Below are 20,575 nucleotides of genomic sequence, written 5' to 3' on the forward strand. Positions count from 1 at the left end.
TATTAAGAATTGAATTTAAATAAAATGTTTGACGATTTGTTAAAATCGAGAAAACTAATTTATTCAGTTATAAACATTACAACGGATGACGTAAATACAATTACATTGTTTGTATATCTCGTTTAGCAAACGAAAGATAATGAACTCAATGTTATCACTGGGTACCCAAACTTCCTTCGCAATAGGATTTTCTGACTAGTGCGTTCCGGTGATTTCTTATCAGTTCTTTTCATCCGAATCGACTTTTCTTTCGTCAGAAGTAAAATCCCGCGCCTCTATTCTGTAATCGTTGTTGGGGACATTTAAAACTAGTAAAGCTGGTAGCACTCTCAGTTTGTTGCCTCTGGAAATCTTTCGAGCACGTTTCACATTTTTAAAAATATCTTCATTGACATTTATATCTAAATTTAAACGACGATCTTGGAGAAATCTCGTACTCGTCAAAATAAAAGTATTACTTCCAAATTTACAAGCAAAAGCTGGCAGGTTTTGTTTGGCTTCTGGTATGTAAACTTCGTGGATCGCGCGACAGTGGACGTTCAGCGATTTCATTTGTTTCTTCGAAACAGTCTCGAAATGTTGTTGTCCAACGAAATGTGCTCCTTCATTCCCTTTTAGTTTTTTATTGAGATTTAATTTTTCGGCATCTTTCCAAGTGCTATGAAAAGCTGTTGTTTTCATACCACGACTAGTTTGATCTGGAACAGCCACATCGACTTTCGCTATTTTTGACAAAGACAACAAAATTGAACATTCTATGTTACTTTTGAAAGGGCATGTCTCATGGACGTGACTATTTCCGTTCAATGCCGTTTGTTTCTTTTCACTGGTATATTTTGATGAAATATCACTGTTCACTGTTTTATTTGTAAATTGGTCATGGCCAATTACCATGGATTTGTAACTTTCGTTCACAAGTACATCTGTCGGTTTTGATTTATTACTTAGAAAATCAAATGTAAGTATTTGATCTTGTATTGTTCTACCCCCGCAGAACGAAACAACACGCGTCAACGTTATGACGAAGAGAAATCGTTCGCAAAGCATTGTAACAAGGATGAACAACTTTCCACGTTGCCCTTCGTTCAGGTACCGTTTCTTATGTAGAGCGACTGGTTCTCGCCCACAGCAGTCCTCGCAACAGCGTGATGGACACTGACTGCGACGGAAAAAACAATGTTCCTGTGAGCGCACAGACGAGCAAGGTGCATGGGGACAGAAGATTGGCCCGTTCTGGCTATACTGGTCATTTCGTGTGCGCTGATCTTATCTCCTGTTTAGGTACCGTTCGAACACCGTCAAATTCTGACCTATCTCTTAAAGAATTTCACTTTGACTTTGATCCTGTGCTGTAAGAGATGTTTTCCTGTTACGATTGATCCGTAACGAAGCGAAGCGTACACTTTCATAATTTTAGTAGAGGAAACTGTCTTTTATGCACAATTAAAATTATCGAGAAAGTATACATTTATTTTAAATTTATATTATTATTATAATTATATGTATAAGGCTTTATGATATTATGGTTCACGAAAATAATAAATAAATTCAATGTAACAGAAACAATAAACATGTGGAGAATATTTTTAAATAAACAGTACTGAATTGAACATTTTAATAAATTTGATGAAATTAATATTTAGTTTACAAAAGGTTTCATTTTTAGAAAAGAAACCAGAATTAAACAGGGAAAAGGAAGTTAAATTAATTTAGTTTGTTATTAAAATATGAATGTTTATTCTATATATATTATGATTACATACAAAAACATTGATACGTTAATAATAATACCATATTATATTGCTTCTGTGAGTGAACCTGAAGACTACTGCCCTCGCGTTGTATCGTTCCAAACTAAGCGGAACTGCATTTTGAGAATTTTGTATGATACTCAAAATTCGGCATTTAAGAAAAATTAGTATTACAGTAAATATTGACGTTGCTTACTAAACTTTTTTTAATTTTAAAACAGTTTAATGCGAATAGAAGCCGGTAAAATGATGTGGGGACGCTACTAGCGCGACACACGTGCGCAATGTGATGTCAACAACTTGTAACGTAATATGTGAGACGTGCACTTTATATTGCACGTAATCGAAGAAAATATGCATATTTCGTGCTACACTTTTGTTAATGGCAGGATGGTGAATTTTCTGTGTAACCTCAAATAAGAAGTGAAATTATATTCTACTAGAAATTATTGATTACAACTTCACATGTGTCAAGGATACAATTTTTACATTTTGTCAACATTTTAATAAATGTCTTTTTACCTTTATACTTACTAGTGAAAATAAATTAAATCTCATGACAATTGGTTTTTCGGATTCCGAAAAGTTGAACGTACAATATTAGAATGATACTTAACCTCAAAATTTTCTAATTTTGCTGATGAATCTTTCCTGTGCTATCATATGTTAATAAATGTAAAAGAGTTGTAAAATTTAAACAATATGGCGGGCCAGCAACATCCTTTCCCTTCTGGGTTTCCTAATGTACAGCAATCTGCAATGAGAACACAATTTGGTGGAGGACAAATGGTATCTGGTTTGATGGGGCCACAACAAGGTGGTGAGTATATTTATACTCGAAAAAAAGAAAATGATATGTAAAGTTGAGTAATTAAAATTTGTTTAGGTATGGTGAGTCCTCAACAATTTGGAGTTGGTGTAGGAGTCGGCGTAGGCGGTGTCGGTGGTGTAGGTACAAATGCGATGGGTATGCCTAGTGCTCAACAGGTATTAGCGCAACAACAGCAACAACAACAATCTGTTGCAATGCAACAACAAATGCAGCAGATGCAACAACAACAATTACAATTACAACAGCAACAACAAGCTGCTATGGTACAGCAAAATAATCAAGCAAATAATCAAGCTACTACACCGCAAACACCTGTGCCTCCTACACAGCCACCACCACAACAACAACAAACTAAGGAATTTAACACTGCCAGTTTATGTAGATTTGGACAAGAAACTGTTCAAGATATTGTCAGCCGTACTTTAGAAGTGTTTCAAACATTAAAACTTTTACAACCACCAAATGGTACATAGAAATTGACTTAATGCGTCTTCCACAGCTTATTTTTGATCATATTTATTAATAAATGTCACAATTTTAGGCATGGCTCAAGGAGCAAGCTTAGCTAATGAGAAAAAGAATAAAGTACAGGAACAACTAAGAACATTAAAATTATTATTCAAACGTTTAAGACTGATTTATGAAAAATGCAATGAAAACTGTCAACTACAGGGTATGGAATACACACACATAGAAAGCTTAATCCCATTAAAAGAAGAGTGGGATATGAAATCTGATGAGAGAAAAACTTCTGAGGCTTATAGAGTTGCTTGTGAAGATAGCAAAGAAGTCATGGAGGTGAGTTATGATTTAAAATGCAAAACAGAAAATGAATTATTAAATTTGATATGTTGTAAAATTGTATTTATTCTTTTCAGCAAGTGGTATTAAAGAATAGACATCTTAAGGAAATCATTGATCACTTACGACGTATAATTTCAGAAATAAATACAATGTTAAATATGCGACGATCTTAAACTATTAATTGTACATAAATATTTGTATAAGTTATTATTAAAATGCATTACAAAATAACAATTTATTTCTTATGTAAAATAGAAGTAACATTATTACATACCTCTCATTAAACACATTATACTGCAGCGTCAATGTCTTTCACATCCATATGAATAATGTCATTTGCTCTTAGAACTGCTTCTGGAATCTTTCCTAATGGTGTTTCTAGATTACGTACATAAACTTCTAAGCAATCTATATCACAACCTCGAAACTCGGCACATACACGAGTGTTTTCATGTAAATAAAATTCTGCTTCTTTACCTGTAACATGTATAATTCAACTTGTAATGCATAACTAATTTTTGATAAAATTGTTAAACTCTTAAAACACAGTTCATTAAAGATTTCATTGCATATATTATAGCTTCAAACAGGGTTATTGTATTTTACTACTTTTATATACAAACATTCAATTCAATTCGATTTTTCTTTATTAAAATTGTACACAGAAACTATACTTTGATGATGGCGCCATGTTTAAATAATTTTACGGTTAATTGAATTCATTTAACAGAAACCAATGAATAATGATAAATTTGTACTACACAGCATACTTTTACCATATAATGTCTAAAGTAAAAAGAAATAAGACTAAATAAAAGAAAGGTGTCATACCAACAATTCCAGTAACCACTCGCAGAAATCGTTCGCGCAGATATGCACGAGCTTCTTGTTTTTCTGGAGTTGCAAAGCCTAAGTCAGAAGCGTTTTCATCCAATTTCATATTATCTTCAACTATATCGGTCATTTTTTGAGAAAATTTGACCTGTATCTAAAAGCGAATATATCTTCTATGGCGGAATAATAACCAACTGCGTGCGCAATGCATTATCATAACCGCCAATTTTGAAAGTTGATATGATATTACCTGATATTCTAAATAAATTAATTAAATACCAAACAATCATTTGTGTCTGTAATATATATATATATTTATTTATAAATGACTTCAAATATTTGTATTGGTACTTTTATAATAATAAATTAATTGTTAATAAACAAAGATACTCATTTCCGCATGTGAAACATTTTATAGCAGATACCCACATATCCTAATGAGGAAGCTTAGATTGCTATAATTAACATATTTTTAGTGGTATCTAAGGAACACACTTTCACACGGTAAAACATGAGGGCAACCCGCAGGTTTAAAATTTTTTTTAAAGAGCTTCTTTAGTTTCTCTTCACTCTCGTGTTGAGCATCGTGCAGTCACAATGAATTTCTTACACTTCTTTGTGTTTTTTATAACTACAATTTGTTATAATAGTGAGTATAAAATTGTGTATAAATAAGAAAGGTTTATAAAGACATCGGACAGTTTAATTGCTATATTCGTTTTTTAGTATTACATTGTAATACCGCAACAGTAGAAAGTATAGAGACGACTAGAAAATCAATGGGGACATCAAGTACGAAGTACGATGAAACTCAAACTCCAGGACTACAAATATTATGGAAAAATATATTATTTCCGAAACAAAGTTCATCAAAGACAGAGGAATTAAATAAAATTGAAAATCTAAATATGAACTCTCCGATAAGAAAAAGTAAAATCTTAAGCAGTTTGGCGTTTCTAGCTGGCTTAAGTGTAGGTGGTTTAACAGGTGCATCGTCATCTGTGAATACGTATGCTAAGCCTGCACCAGTGACTTTAAATTTCGATGGTTCTCGAGTTTCACCGCAGATTGCTTCGATTTACGGTTCTTATCCTTACATGCCACATCCTTATATCTTTGCCACTCCTTTCGGATTATATTCTGTGTTAAGTCCATTGGGTCTACACACAGCCCCTGGATTTCAAAATGATCTTCAAGTGTTGAATTCGATAGGGACTAAAAAACCAACTGATTTATCAAACAATGATGAATACGTAGAAGAGGCTAAGAAGGTTGAAGATGTGAAACCTTCAAACACGGTCCCAGAAGAAACTACTGAGAGTTCATCATCTGAAAATAATCGGAACGTGGAAGAGAAGGTAAGCATTTGGTCAAACGAACAAGTACAGATTGGAGCGATAAATACATGCTGTTTTGCCAGAGGATTTTTTTAATACTTTATTTATTTTAAGGATAGTTAGAATATGTAAAGATTTGTTATCAATTAGTGTAGAATTTATTTTTCATACCAATTATAATTAATTTTGTGGAAATATGATAAATAACTAATAATATGAAAATTATTATAACAATATTTTTTCGAAATTTTGATAGATCTCTGGTACTTAAAATTTTTCATAATTGTGTATTGCGATAAATATATAATATAAAAACGTAGAGAATATTTTGCATATTACTTTTTTTCTGAATTTACTATAAACAAAAACTAGATTCTTAGATTTATTTTATATTTTTAAAAATACTATTAAAATTAATTTCTATAACTTTATCATTTTCAAGATGCGATTGCGTGTTTTAATCGAAACTTTAATTATTAGTAACTTATTAGAATCCTTTATTTTTCATATTAATTATATATTTTTTGTCTTATTATAAATACATTAACGATTAATAGATGTTAAAAACTGGAACTCCCTGCAGTGAGCAGAAAGGATTCAAGAAGAAACAAGATAATTTATCGAGAGATAGCTCCAAGGAACGTGAAAACGTTGAAGATATAGTTCTCAGTTTCCGGCAAACAAATACAACAAGGCAAAATGCGACTAGTACCAATACCACGATTTCCGGAAATGGAACTATCCCAACAATGAATAATATGGTCAATTCAACACAGATTAACGAAACAACAATTCCACCATTTTATGGATATTATGGTGGATATCCGCAAAACATAGATCATATCGATTTTACTACAGAGTCCAACGATTATAAGTATCATAATTACGAATCCATTAATTACAATTTACCTTACGATAAAGCAGCAAACTTATATTCAGACGACAGATATAATTATTACGTTAATCCGTCTCTTGACTCTTCTGTTCCGAACGAATTCTCTCGAGAACAAATACCTGAATACTTTCCGTATGATTTCAATAGATACCTATATACATCATACAATACGCCACCTCTTGAAAACAGTGGTTTTAGACCTGTCGCGTAAATTACATATTATAGCAAGTTTTCTTAACTATTCATTCATAACAGAAATCGCAAATAAAATTATTTATAAGATTGAATATAAAATTAAATAAACTTTTTAAATCATATAAAAATACAATGGTTTTTCAGTCATTACATGTAAGTTGATTCCTTTAAATATACGTAACGTGTACACTGATTGTGTGTAAATAATTATAATCGTTTTTCAATAACGACACCGTTGTTGTCATTGCGTGACCGAAGGTAGGATACAGCGATAACTACAGTCGTTTTCGTCAGATTAGTGGCAGGAATATCGAATAAACAGCACGCTTTTGAGGAATTCCGGAGATAATTTAGATAATATGGTTAATATGTGTACCGGAAAAATAAAAATATTTTTGTTATTGTTTATTAATTTGGTGTTCGGATTTGACAATAATGCATTGACAAGTAAGTATATATGAAAATGTATTAAACAGAAATTAAATTTAGTGGGAATGGTAAATAAGATGACACTAAGATTATTGTAGTACGAAAAATATTAAAAATTTCTATTACTTACCATAATAAAACATAATACACTTCTTCATTAAGCGGAACACAATTGATACACAAAAATTATTTTTGAAACCATTATTAGCATTTGTTATACAGATACTTTACGTTGTTATATAGTAATGAAAGTCTTAAATATTTTTTATTTCATTTAATAGATCATTCACTTTGTAGTATTATTTAACATTCATTTTTTTTAGGAACATATGCAATGGCTGTAAGCGATGATGTGAATGACTTATTAGTTGGATTAACAACTTTTGCGCCATTGTTTGAAGAAGTCACTGAAAATACACCTATGACGCTGAATAAACACAGACGAAATCTTAAAGACTTGGAGTCATTATTTAGTGAAAATAACGAAACGTATAAAGGGATTCATTCTCGAATATTTAGACAAAGTATCAAGCAACACGAAAATAAAGTTTTGTCGTATGACTCTAACGATTCAAATTTGTATTTAAACCAATATGCTACGAAATTTCACAGTTCAATTACTTCATCGACGAGTTCACCTTTATTCAAATTATTATCAAATTCGAGGTCAAAAGAAGGAAAGTGGCCTAAATATACGTTAGAGAAGTCTTTGAAGAAACGAAACGCTGCTGATAAGGACGACGATTTGACAAACGGTATGTCAAAAAAAAATCAAAGGAAAGCAAATACCTTAAGGCGTTTATTGTTGAACAATGTTTCAAACAAAAATTATGAGGATATTCAAGATAATTACATTGAAGATGATGACGACGATTATTTCAAAAATCTAAATAAAAAGAAGATGAACTGGGACGATTATCAAAACGACGACGGTGCAAGTGTAATGGAGTTAGTTGCTTTAGATGTAAGACACAAGAAACATATGCGAGAAGACTCTCAAAATGACTATTTGTATTGGTAATTGCATCTAGTGTATATACGTATTTCAGTTGACGTGACTTAAATTTAATTATTAAAATTGTAGTATATACTCTCATATTTTGTTGTCAACAACAGAAATTGACTGCAATAAAGCTAACTATAATCTTACCGATTGTTATAATTATACTAATACATTTTTTTGCAAGGTCTACCATAAATGAGTTTATGCATCTGTAAACGTAAGTAACCACCTAAGGAAAGCAAATGATTATTTATCAAATAGTTTACAAGAAGATAGTAACAATTGAGTACATATTTCTATTATTTCAACTTTCCATATTGTTTAGACTTTTCATTTTAAGTAATTAGTCAACTAATAACTATATATTGTTTATTTGTTTAAAATGCTTATTGCAAAACACAACAAATCTAACGTTAGTACATAATTAGACTTTCAGAATTATTGATTCCAATGCTGTTTTTCAGATAGCAGTGAACGTGCCCTTGATAACGTAATACATACACCAGAGAAATATGTGTTTCACTGTTTGTTTGGACAATTGTTCATGGGTTGCACAGTTGCTCGTAGTTTTTTTTCTGCTGCTGTAGCGAACAAAAATCGTGACTGATGCATCGCTGTAAAACTTGTTGATAAACTGTAAATCGTGGCCATTTTAATTGTCGATTAATCAGAGAACTCCTCTAACAGAGGCGACCAATTGGACAGTGTAGTTCGCAGGGAAGAAACCTGTTTTATTTTCGGACGAGTTTGGAGGGCTGGGCTTCTTGTCTATTTCGAGAAGGCCGCCACTGCTGGTATTGTGTCTCTAAAGACGCGGATACTTTGCAGCTTTCACGTGTAATTCTTCAAAGAGAAAATTTCCACATCGTGGCTCGTTCAATTCATTCCTCGGAAGTAACTGTTATTAATAAGCACTTTCTTTTTGTAAATAATTTCAAGCGAGCGTTTCAAGTATAGAACAAGTATCTATACTAGTATTCTTAACTAATATTTAATGTTTCATTTTGATATAAAGTTACAGGATACACGAGAAACTTTACCAAATAAACAAAATATTATTATTATAAGATTTACACATACATTTAACGCTTCTCTTCTCGTTTAATCCAACTACACGTATTACCACATACAAGATATGATATGAAAGTATTTTGATGTTACTCAGCGTACAAATTTAGCAATTCAATTGATTCGAATAAGCCCAGAGTTTTGAAATGAAATTCATTCTACACTTTCACTTGTAATATTCATTTAACGTGGAACGTACGAAGTATGCGCGGAAACTGCTCATACTTGGCTGTTTCGAAGTTTAATATATGTATCGAGGCAGGCCTGATACTCGCATGGCATTGCGTGCGTGATTATGCAATAAGCAAATAGGAAATGCTCGACTTCCTTCACGGAAGTGTAAAGTTCCTTTTGGGACATTGATAAAATCGCAATGTGTTCAGTGCATATTATCTTTTAGAAGCGTCACGGGTTTTCTGCCTTTTCAAATAAATGAAGGTTGACGGTAAGTAGGCACTTGTAACGTTCGTTTAATATATACTCTCATCATTAACATTAAATGTACCGCGACCGGTCAAATAGCCGGTTTCAAAATATGAATAACACTAAAATTACAGTGCATTTAATACGATTGATGTGTAATCTCTATAAAAATTGTAACAATAGATTTTCCTCAGTTTCTTTAGATATTCATTAGAATATTCAAGTGAAACTATTTATTTTCAAAATCATTTCGAATATTCAACGCTTTTAAAATATCAATAATTCCAAAACAAGAAAACCGAAACCAGTCATTTTTACTGGTACGGTAGTTTTATTGTTAATTCTAATTGCTTTATATCAATTTCTATATTGCCCGATTAATCAGTTTTCTAATTTTTGTATTTTTGTATTTTTGTACTTTTGCAACCAATTATTTGACTGGTTATGGTAGAAATATACAAAGTGCTTGTACGTTTAGTGTTAACGCGTGTTATTAATTCGGACATCCTCGGGTACATAGTTTGTCTTAATTATAAGATATTGCTCATTTCCTTATTTTAGTACGGATTTGTGACATTTTCAAATATAATATTCCGTTGCACAGCTTTCAATTGGTCACCAGGAAAGCATCTATGCGATCAGATTAGAGCATGTCTCTTTAAGTCTAAATATATACCGGGTGTCAGGGTTGAATGCCCTAGGATTTCCGGTCTTCATCGGATGCACTTTGGTTTTCTGTTTTTTTCTACTTTCAGCACAAGCTCTCGCGTCTCTACGTTTCTCGATAGTGTCCCTTCTCTCTGCATCTCTTTCCACGCCGCTCCACACGCTTTTTTCTACACGAAACCCAATAGCCTTGCATCCTCTAGGACACTTCAGGACTATTTCCTGCGTGTCAGACAAGCCGGATGAGAAACCGCAAATGTAAACCCCCACATCGCACTTTAGTGACACGATAAATGAGCGACACCTACCGTACAGAAAATTGGAAAAGTAACGATCAAAGTAGTTCATTTTGAGAAATAATACATAGCAATTTTATTAACGAACATTGAATCTTCAAAATATCCTGGGAATAGCGTTTTAATAATCACTACTTAATAATTTCAACCAGAATAACACGATTTGTTTCATCATCAAATATATCGAATATAAAATCTATTTAAAAAAAGCTACTCAAGCTTTTAATATATTGAAAATAAAACGGTAACATTTTGTAGTAACTTCCATCAAAACTTTTGTACATATTTTATAAACAAACATTTACGTTTTTACACACATATTTTAGAAGAAGACTGTACATTAAATTCAGCTGATACAAAACTAAACAGAATACTGTATAACGGTTATAGATATCTAATATTTATAATAAGTGAACACCTACAATGAACATATATGTCCGATTCCTTGATGGAAAGTTATTAATAATAAAATAACTTCTATGGACATCATCGCTAAATAAATTATAAGGCAAGGGGTTAGTTATTTGTTTCTACAGACATTTTCTGAGTGTTTTCATTTTCTTTTGTCTTTGGATCCCTTCCACTCAAATGAAAGTAGTAGGCGATGCATAGGAATTAAAAGGTATTCGATGCTGTGCTAAGTATTGTGCGTATTTTGAAATTTATCAGAAGGACACCCCATTCTGGAACAATAAAGGTGTCGGTTCACCCTTTCAAGGCGCGCATCTTGACGTTCTTTAAGGGTGCGCCTCATTGAGTATGCAACGACGCAGCAACGAATGTAGGTACTACTCACGAAATATTTTATGGACACACGCGTTTTGGACTTGGTGCACGTGCACACAGAGACGGAACGGGTCGTTCTGTGTGGTAAATGCACCACGCTCGGGTAAGAACCCCGGCTTCATGCACGAGGGACGCGAGAGGAAAGAGACAGCTGTGGGGCAGCTGGCAGCGCGTGCCACGAACCTATGGGGTCTCCTTCAAACGTGGACGACGATGATATCCTATACTTTGTGACATGTAACTAACGGCATGCCTCGAACAATACGATGAACCAGAGGCTGCTGATCGGTTCGGGATCGAGAAAGAGGCTCGCCGAATTATCCCTTTCACAATTGTCTGCTAGGTTACTTAGAAATACTTTTTCCCGCTCGTTTATTGTCGAGCATATCCTGTATACTACACAATTCAAAATTATCACTGTTGTGTATTGAAACGGAAAAAGGTAGGAAGAATTTATTGAATTAAAAATAAGTTGCAATTGGAAAAATGTTTGAAACAATACGAACGAAATATATCTGTATACTGAGTGACACAATAAATAATAACCCGAAACAAAGGAATCTTTATATAAAATTGTCCTTTGGATAAAGTCGAATGGCAATTAGATATATTACATAGTTTAAATCATTTATGTAAATAAATTATTGGGAACGTTTAATTTTGTTTCAGTTAGTTATATTTTATATATGTATGCATGAATTGAATGTAGGTGTATTTATTTATGCGTTACTTTAAATGTTTAAAAGCAAATTGATATTTACGAACACAGTCTCATAGATTTTCAACACTTAAAAAGATATAAATTGAAAACGTTTCAAACCGGTGACATATTGTTGGAAAACATGCAAGAGGAAGAAAGAGAAGTCTGTAAACATTTAAATTATTTGCCAAGTCGCTTTTGACATATGAATAGATTCTATCTTTAAAATTTAATATCGTTTGTAGAAAAAAGTCAACTTTACAATGAAAAATATTCAAATAATGCGATTATTTGAAGCATTCAACTTTATTTAAATTTGAAATATTAATAACAATAACAATACTAATAATAGCAACTACTATAGTTCAATTAAATAAAGCGTCTTCATTTCGAATGAATTTCTTTATTTGCCCACAATAATACATATATTTAATTCATAAATTTTCCAAATTTATTATTGAAAAGACGTTATTGCATTCAATAACTACGAAAAATATAAACAGGACTTGCCAGCGAATAAACGTTTCATGAGGTTCTTTGTTTAATTTGTTCCTCGTATTTGTGGAAAGAGTATAGCCGGTACTGGTATTGTGCGAGATTGAACGGGATGTTGGGCTTCCTTGAAAGTTTTCACCCGCTCCAAAGAAAAGAGATCAGCGGGTTCAAAACCTTCGGGGGAGTGTTTCAAGCCAGTGAACATCTGCCGTCGTGTGCAACGATAATAATTCGAACAGCTGATACTCCTCGACGGATCGCCGCCTTGCCTCATGGATCCTGTAGAATCGTTTCGGACCAGTACTTTCGAAGGCTTCCAAATTTCTGGCACCGTCACCTCATCTCTCCTCGGCACGTTAACTACCGTCGTATTTTTGTCGTGGAGTCGTCAGAATTATAACAAAACCGAAACAAGTATATTCAAAGGAAACCAAGCAAAATGGCTTCATATATTTGAAAGCTAACGGACCGAGTTCATTGTTCTGTTTGCGAAGTAAAATAAAATGAATATCGCTTTGACAATGATGATAGTACTTTTTAATACGTGAAAATAGTTTATACCAATTAAAATGACGAAATTGTATTGTTTATTCAATATTTTTTACGATACAAAGAAGACTGTCACGATAGATCGAGTATTCACAGGACTTTTTAAAGAAATATAAATACAGTATCATGATTTAAAGTTAAAAGAAATTTAATCTTTTTTTAAATTCACAAGCTTTTCATCGATAGTTAACACTATTCCAAAATTTTTCTACGGGGTGAAACGTTGGAAGATTTGTCAACACATCGTGAGCCGATTCTTCAACCGCTCGCGTCACCCGTGGCTCGTTCTGCCGTTGTTACGCTACACTACTGGCACAACGTTATGGTGGGGGACAGCATGGACCAATGAGAAGAGAAATCATATAGAAACCCGGCAAACTGGTGTGCGGCACGGTAACTCAAAGGTAGTTCGGTACTCGCACGTGGGCCTTCGTTCGTGTCGGATGTGTGCGCGCAGGGAAAATCGCCAATTGTAAAAAGACATCAGTTACCACGTACGTGTCGTCAACAGTGCATCGCGTTTAATTATATCTATACATACATAACATACATACATACACACACAGACACGATTTATACGTAACAAATTTAGGAAACCGTTTTTAATTTGTCCGTGTTAGTAAGTAAAAAATTCATTTGTAACGCGAGCAGCTGTTGTCCCCGTGTGCATTATTAATCCACGACGTCAATTTTACCGACGATCAAATATTATCTCGCCGCCGAGGGGGTTACTTATGTGAATTCCTTCCTGGTGTTTCTCGTTCGGATTAACCACGATATTGCAAGTGCGTCGGGTAACAGTGTGCTGAGGAACTTGATAGGTGCGTATCAAAACATCTCCATTAATTCTATACAAATATTTTGATGCAGCTTGATTGCTCAATTGCGCCCGTGCGTGGTCGATGTTCAAACGCTTTAGCGAGATATCGTTAAAAAGGGCGGCGGGAGAGGCGAGGAGTCATTAAGAACGCATTACATTACACAACGAAAAATTCATGCTGTCTTCGGGAAACGTACATTATTCCAGTTCATTGCAGTTCATTATAATCGAGTAAAAAAGTTCTTCGTCGAAAACGAGCAGTTCGGACGAATTTATTATCATTACGTTCGAAACAGTGTCGGCAACAGGAGGTTATAATATTTACATGTTAATAGAGTCTCTACGGAATCGAAACAATGTGAAATGTTTCACTATTTTGTAATTCGATTCTGGAAATTTTGCTGAACCGATAGCCAAATGTTTCGGCGTCACTATCTCGTGCGTTCGTAAAACGATCTGCTTATTCTCTCGGTTGCTCTTGTTTCACCCCTATTGCAGCGGTCTCGTCACGACAAAGGGGTACACGGCGACGGGCACGTGTACCACGACGTTTATTAATAAACCTCGACGTCGGCTCGACGATTTCTCTTTAGCAGAAGGCCTGGAAACGCGCGCAGGTGATTACAGCCGTCTGCCGTGAAGAATGAGAGAAACATTATATTTTTTATGTTTTACAATTACTATTTCGAATTAATTAGTTGCTATTTAATTGGTTCTACGCTATGATTAATTATAACTTTGCGTAATTTACAATGTATATCAGGCAGTTTTGTTCATTTTAAATTCAAAACACTTCTTTGTTTGTAATTTAATTGACAAATTGTCGTTAGCGATTTCTCCTACTGAATTTATTCTTCTAAACGATAGCTCTTGTAGTTTGTTCGGAACTTTTGTATTATTTTGTAGCAAAAATAAACGGATACGATTAACATTTAAACTGTATCTACTAGTAGGGAATATAAAAGTAATTATCGGATAATAATCTTCGAATAGTCTTTAAAAACGTTTCTTTTCCATAACACTTTAGCACGTAGTGATTTTCAATGTATATTTTCTAAGGTTATCCTCGTTGGTTTATGCACCGTTACGCTTTGCAACAATGTATTGGTGTTATAGTAAGCAACAGGTTAAAAGGAAAGTCCTTAGAAACTTCTTCAGTTGAACTGTGCCGGTGTCGCCATGTTTACACGGCCAAACTTCTATATTTAATACAATTGTTCGGTTGATCGTTAAACAAAGGGACAAACTGTTGAGTTTTCTGGAACTCTGGCCTTTGCGACTTTGGCCGAGAAGATATTTCGGTTAGATTCGTCGAGCGCGTGGCAATGGGCCAATGTCGTATGTGCGAGGCTGCATCGTAATCGAATCATGATTGTAATTTTTCTTTTTCGAAATTTTAATTACCTTCTTTCAATTTTCGACGATCACTCTCGAGACTCAAATACCAAAGGATACACGGACCTTCTTGCCATTCTGATGTGATCGTTCCTTCAATTTATTTTTGCACCATTGAGGTAATATTCGAATGCTAGAGTTAGATGACATGATTAACGGCAAAATTTTAAGTCACGAATAAACTTCCTTCTTCGCTTACGGTACGCACATTTATGTTGGCGTTTTGGCCTTGAAGCGAATTTCTGTAGAATTCAACTGTTCCATTTATTTCTACCTGACGCTTATTTCTGTTGATTTATGATGTACCCGCTATACAATGATTGTTAACGTCTTCAGGTCCTACTAGAGCCGTTACAGCCGCGCGTCTTATTACCTGATGGGTTTCACAAATTTTTCCTGACTTGAGCTATTGTGATACCAATGAAATAGAAACTGGTCTAAAGCATGTTGGTTATATTTTTAGGTGCACCTATTAAATGCAGTAGTCTCGTATAATTTTTTTTCAGAAATTACTTAATTTACGTGATATTTGTAAATATTGAATCACAGGCATTTCTTTTAAAAGGATCGTTTTATTTCACTCGCCGCGACGCGAAGATTCTTGTGCACTGAACCAAATGCACAAACGTTCCCGTTTTCGATAACTTTCTAATTTTGAATGTTACTCGGATCTCGCGTACGCAGCGTCCTCGCTTTTAAAATCCATTATCCCACTACTTCATATATGACGAAAGCTTTTCTTTAAAATATTTTTCTTTTACTGCCTTTTTTTCATAAGTTTTTGTAGTTTGCTATTTCCATATTATCTGAAAGGTAAAGAATACTTGCGATATCAATTTATATATCCACAGGATTTATTCAAGTGTTTGTTTCCGAAACACAGAGAAGTGAAAAATAAGGTATATAAACGTTTGACTTTATTTAAATGAAGACTTAATTTTCAAAAATAATTTTTTCACTCATTTTTTAACGTTTCGCAATTTACGAATTCTTCATCCTTTTTATATCTACAAATCTCTATTCGATTAATTATACGAAAAGTTTGTTAGCCGACAATTTAATTAATAACCACGAGATTCCGCAGTTGCATCATTTCCGGCAAGACATTGAGATATTCGAGTCCACGAGAATGCAGGCATTAATCAAGCATATACATAATACGGTTGTTGCTTCTACGGTAGTCGTATTAAAAAAAAAGCGAGAAAAGAAAGAGAAAAAGAGAAAAGACGCGGTCTTTATGCACGACCGAACCTCCCGGCGTAGTTGTGACCGGCTCTAGGATGAGGAAAAAGGGAGAAAGAGCAACGGTGGTGGTGGAGGAGGAGTCCGATGGCAGTACAACAATATGATTATACGGCGTGCTGCACCGGTTTTCTGCAGCAGCTGCCGTCGTTTTAGGGGATCGGACAGAAACGGACGACGAAGGGCCGTTCTTGTGAAGTGGTGCACTATCACGGATGATGCTGGTGGTAGTGAGGCAGGTGGGGTGGGGGGTTGCAGGAGGGGGTCGGAAGAGAACGTAGGGCCCACTTCGGAGGGTCTGTGCCTAATGTGCACAATGTGAGTGCGAGAAGGAGGGAGCGAGCGAGGAAAAAACCGAAAGAGAGGACCCCTTCTGTAGGCATCCACCACTATCCTTGCCTGCAGCATTGCAGAAATTCGAAAGCCGAGAGCCGTACGAAAAATACCCTGCTACCTAGCTTCGGTCGAGCAGTTTTGCTCCTTGTGAAGAGCAAAACTGGCTCCCTTTTCAAGACCGTTAACAAACCTTGAATGGAGGTCAGGGTCCTTTCTCCTTCCCCTTTTTCTTCTTCATGGTACCTTTTCTGTATCCTTCTTTCGACCATGCCGGTCGTGCCTGTTCTTCTTCCTTTTGCCATCGGGCACCGCCGGTTTTTCCTTGGGTACGCAAGGGTTCAGCTTCCGCGCGCAGAAGGGGGATTTCGATCTGTTCCCCTCTTTATATACGCCACGAACGAAGACTCATTCAATCTGAGGAATCGGGAGAACCGAGTGGAACGGTAACTCGCGGAGTGTCAGACTAGAAGGGAGGAGAGGTTTATTTTTGTCTTTCTTTCGATGTCGTACGACGTACGGTGGATCGGATGCTTCGGCCATGAACGTGTCTGTGCGCGCGTACGTGATCATTTGTTTGTGCATTTTGCGAGGATCACGTGGGGCGGTGCGATTCGTCGAAGGGTCGCGCCTTACGAGTTTTCAGTTCTGAATTCCTGTTCCTTGCCTCTGTCTGCCCCTGTTGCGCCGTATTTTGCGATGCTCGTTCTTCTCGGAGAGTTTGTGTGCGTAATAGCCTTTAAGAAGAAATTATCATTATTAACTCGTCGATATTCCTTCGATCGTGAAACGAAATTTCTATTGTACTTTTTAAGTGATAAGATAAACTTCGAGTTCAGAATTCTAGAAAGTATTGATAGCGTTCGCTTATAATCAAAATGTTACATAAATCATCATCTTTTTACGTACATACATGTGTCGGTAATTTCTTTACTTCAAATTTTAATCCAGTAAATATTTTATTCGTAAAAGCATTATCTAATATTCTTATCTCTCGTATCTTCTAAGTATGCGACCACTACTTTGTTTTCTAACAAAGAGTGCATATACATGTTGTATATCTATACAAACAAAGGGAATTGATTTCGTCAACAACTAAAACCTTTATACCATACAGTTACACAGTTCCATTAACCAGTTGATTGCATTTCGTAATTCCTTCAATAAATTTGTTAAGCGAGTGGGAATGCTTAACTGCCTTCTAAATACTTGCTACGTTTTTATATGTATACAATGAATTACTGAACTATTAAAGTAGTGATATAATTACAATTTCCTATTACCAGAACCGTTACTACAATGATTTTTCCAAGCGTTCGACATGATAGAGCGGTGATTTCAACGCTTATGCGAAGTAGGCGTGAATTCCCTCCCTTTAGACTTCCTTTTCCCCACTTTGCGACTCAGTTCGTGTAATCAGTATTTTGATCCTATATGTTGCGTTACAAATGTTCGAAATCGTGTTTGAACCGACCTGTGGAAATAAATGCGTTTCTTTTTCAATTTTCAGATAACCAAGTCTCTAGTCGTTTAAATGCAGCTAAACTTGTGACGTAATTAGCGTTGATCAAAGTACCAAAGAAAGTGTCAAAATTGAGCAAGTCGTCGTTCCATCTGGCGGTGATCTCGCCAAAATTTGGAGGATGTTGATGCCTGGTGCCGCTGGTCTCAGTGCCGTCGGCGCGGTGGGTGCCGTCGGGGCGCCAGGGCCGGACGAGCTGGTCTCGAGCCTTGGCGCGTTGGCCGGCACAACGCCCCAACAAAAAGACACCACCTGGACGAAACTTTTCGTCGGTGGTTTACCTTATCATACTACCGACAAAAGCCTCCGGGAACATTTCAATGTGTACGGTGACATCGAGGAAGCTGTTGTCATCACCGACAGACAGACTGGGAAAAGCAGGGGCTATGGTTTCGTAAGTTTAGCAAATATAGAATTATTTGTTTGATTTTTCTTTTATTGGTTTTGTCGTTTGATCTGCATTGTGACGTCTTTTGAGTTTATAAATATGCTTAGAGTGAACTATTTCCTCTTCCTAGTCGTGCCGTGGCCAACGCAGTATTTTATTTATAATTTAATAATTATAACATTTTTTATTTATATAATATGCGAGAAGTTCAATACAGTTTGTTTAAAGGGCTAGGCTTTTCTGTAATGTTTTTTCAATTTCGATTATACTCGTGGCGAGTGTTGAGAAACAAAACACTTTTAATGAACTATGTATTTGTTATTCACCTGTACAAATGGTTGATATAAATAAATTTTGCATGTTTCTTTCCGTTATAGCAGAGTAAAATATAAAAAAATTCGAATATAATATATTTTCTGAAGTGTAATCAATGAATTTCCTATGCAAGTAATCCAAATTATATTACGTAACTGATACTTAATTCTTTCGTAATTTTTATTATGGAGCACATGTTTGTTTTCGGAAGTGTATTCGTGAATATTTGAAATAAATATGTTTGCTGTATGTTTTGAAAAAATGGACTAAGGCATTTTTATGTTCGTTATATACGTTGGAACGAATGAGTTAAGTGAGTGCGCAAAGATAGTGGTACTACTCATTCCGATAATATAACCAGTTTGTCGTATGCTCATATGTAAAAGACACGTTTTGGCTTTCCGTTAATGATAATGCCCTTTCTTTCACAGAGGTGCGTCGTATTTGTCGTATTCCCCCCGATTATTCTCTTTATCTTTTTTTATCACACGTGTATACGTATGCGAAAGATAATACGGAAATTTGATTGTTTATTCACTTGTTTGTATTGCATGATTTGTTGAAAACGTTTTATCGTTTGATATGTTTATTACTTTAACGGAAATCAACTTTTTATCTGTTGTACTGAATTCATTAAAATATTTCTTCTTTAATGATTCATGACTAATGACTAATTCTCAAATCTTTTTTTCACAATTCAACAATTGGCATTCGTTTTTTAGATATTTTTAGACCTTTCAAATATCGCTTAATACATTATTGTAATAAAAATGATAGAGCTACACATATGCTTGTATCAGTGTTGAGAACGTATATAAGAACGTATGTTTATAGTGCATAAAAGTTACAGGAAAACGTAAAAATAATTCATTACTTATTCCAACAATTAACTCTTCAACAGATAAAATTTCCCAGTGTACAATGTTATTTATAAATTTCAAGTCAAGTGTTAACCTCGTTTACATTTGATTATCAAGATAAAATTGTTATTATTCAATTCCTTATGAGAAAAGCTTTTCGTTTATATAGAAAAATTAAATTATGGCCCCGAATTTAAACAAGTTAATAAGGTGCAATCCTTTGTTCTTCGTTAATTCGTCATGTCCTTAGATATTAAGTGGCGGAAAAAAACAATTGATGCAATATGGCTTTTGTACTACTTTCAAAATGAAATTTATTTCATAAAGATAAACTACTTCTTTAACATATTGATCGCCAAAAATTGGCACTCATCAAATTCTTCGTATAATCAAAGCAATTTTCCTAACGAAATGGAAACCAAGAAGTTCAGATTTTTCAGAGTAATTATTTTTAACCATATTATAGCTCACAGAAACAACAAAATTTGTTTTCTTTCGGTATGTCACCAAACAAATTAATTTTTAACTCTACAAAACAAAGTTCCGTCACCCGAATTCGACCGATATGGTGGTCAAAGTATAACTACGGTGAATAACAAATTATTTTTAAGTTTACCAATAACTTCTATAAAATAAA

General features: G+C 34.5%; 6 protein-coding genes and 1 long non-coding RNA gene across 13 annotated transcripts in view; 4 read left to right on the plus strand and 3 right to left on the minus strand.

The window, feature by feature from the left end:
• Positions 1-42: 42 nt before the first annotated feature.
• LOC116426170 (uncharacterized) lies at positions 43-1,559 on the minus strand. Its single transcript, XM_031974762.2, has one exon. The coding sequence runs from the start codon at positions 1,045-1,047 to the stop codon at positions 220-222; it is 828 nt and encodes a 275-aa protein (XP_031830622.1). The 5' UTR covers positions 1,048-1,559; the 3' UTR covers positions 43-219.
• Positions 1,560-2,356: 797 nt separating this feature from the next.
• LOC116426357 (gem-associated protein 7) lies at positions 2,357-4,428 on the minus strand. Its single transcript, XM_031975190.2, has 3 exons — positions 4,219-4,428; positions 3,662-3,864; positions 2,357-2,505 (listed from the first exon to the last, which is right to left on the minus strand). The coding sequence occupies exons 1-2, from the start codon at positions 4,349-4,351 to the stop codon at positions 3,677-3,679; spliced, it is 321 nt and encodes a 106-aa protein (XP_031831050.1). The 5' UTR covers positions 4,352-4,428; the 3' UTR covers positions 2,357-2,505; positions 3,662-3,676.
• LOC116426169 (mediator of RNA polymerase II transcription subunit 30) lies at positions 2,422-3,636 on the plus strand. The gene is made up of 4 exons (XM_031974761.2): positions 2,422-2,571; positions 2,638-3,048; positions 3,125-3,381; positions 3,462-3,636. Exons 1-4 carry the CDS (start codon positions 2,454-2,456, stop codon positions 3,558-3,560), a joined length of 885 nt encoding a protein of 294 aa, XP_031830621.1. The 5' UTR covers positions 2,422-2,453; the 3' UTR covers positions 3,561-3,636.
• Positions 4,429-5,000: 572 nt separating the features above from the next.
• On the plus strand, positions 5,001-6,754 carry LOC116426358 (uncharacterized). The gene is made up of 2 exons (XM_031975191.2): positions 5,001-5,579; positions 6,116-6,754. The coding sequence occupies exons 1-2, from the start codon at positions 5,001-5,003 to the stop codon at positions 6,662-6,664; spliced, it is 1,128 nt and encodes a 375-aa protein (XP_031831051.1). The 3' UTR covers positions 6,665-6,754.
• Positions 6,755-6,892: 138 nt separating this feature from the next.
• On the plus strand, positions 6,893-8,226 carry LOC116426172 (uncharacterized). The gene is made up of 2 exons (XM_031974764.2): positions 6,893-7,095; positions 7,401-8,226. Exons 1-2 carry the CDS (start codon positions 7,008-7,010, stop codon positions 8,096-8,098), a joined length of 786 nt encoding a protein of 261 aa, XP_031830624.2. The 5' UTR covers positions 6,893-7,007; the 3' UTR covers positions 8,099-8,226.
• A 5,205-nt stretch (positions 8,227-13,431) lies between these two features.
• Positions 13,432-20,575, plus strand: part of LOC116426321 (RNA-binding protein 38) — a 47,716-nt gene continuing 40,572 nt past the window's right edge. Inside the window, exons 1-3 of one of the 5 annotated variants that reach the window (XM_031975128.2) lie at positions 13,432-13,557; positions 13,715-13,884; positions 18,364-18,769. In XM_031975128.2, the coding sequence (XP_031830988.1) occupies positions 18,497-18,769 (273 nt within the window). In that variant the 5' untranslated portion in view covers positions 13,432-13,557; positions 13,715-13,884; positions 18,364-18,496. Of the gene's footprint in view, positions 13,885-17,414; positions 17,579-18,363; positions 18,770-20,575 lie in introns of those variants that run through there. The other 4 variants (XM_031975129.2, XM_031975127.2, XM_031975131.2 and 1 more) reach the window with 4 other exon arrangements.
• Positions 13,863-17,407, minus strand: LOC116426323 (uncharacterized). Of its 3 annotated transcripts, XR_012999881.1 has the most exons (4): positions 17,047-17,407; positions 15,487-16,084; positions 15,288-15,411; positions 13,863-14,514 (listed from the first exon to the last, which is right to left on the minus strand). It is a non-coding gene; the product is annotated as an uncharacterized LOC116426323 (long non-coding RNA). The 3 variants fall into 3 exon arrangements; XR_012999880.1 differs by having other exon boundaries at positions 13,863-14,484; positions 15,288-16,084; XR_004234892.2 differs by having other exon boundaries at positions 15,288-16,084.

This window comes from Nomia melanderi, chromosome 12 (assembly GCF_051020985.1).
Source record: "Nomia melanderi isolate GNS246 chromosome 12, iyNomMela1, whole genome shotgun sequence".
Lineage (NCBI taxonomy): Eukaryota > Metazoa > Arthropoda > Insecta > Hymenoptera > Halictidae > Nomia > Nomia melanderi.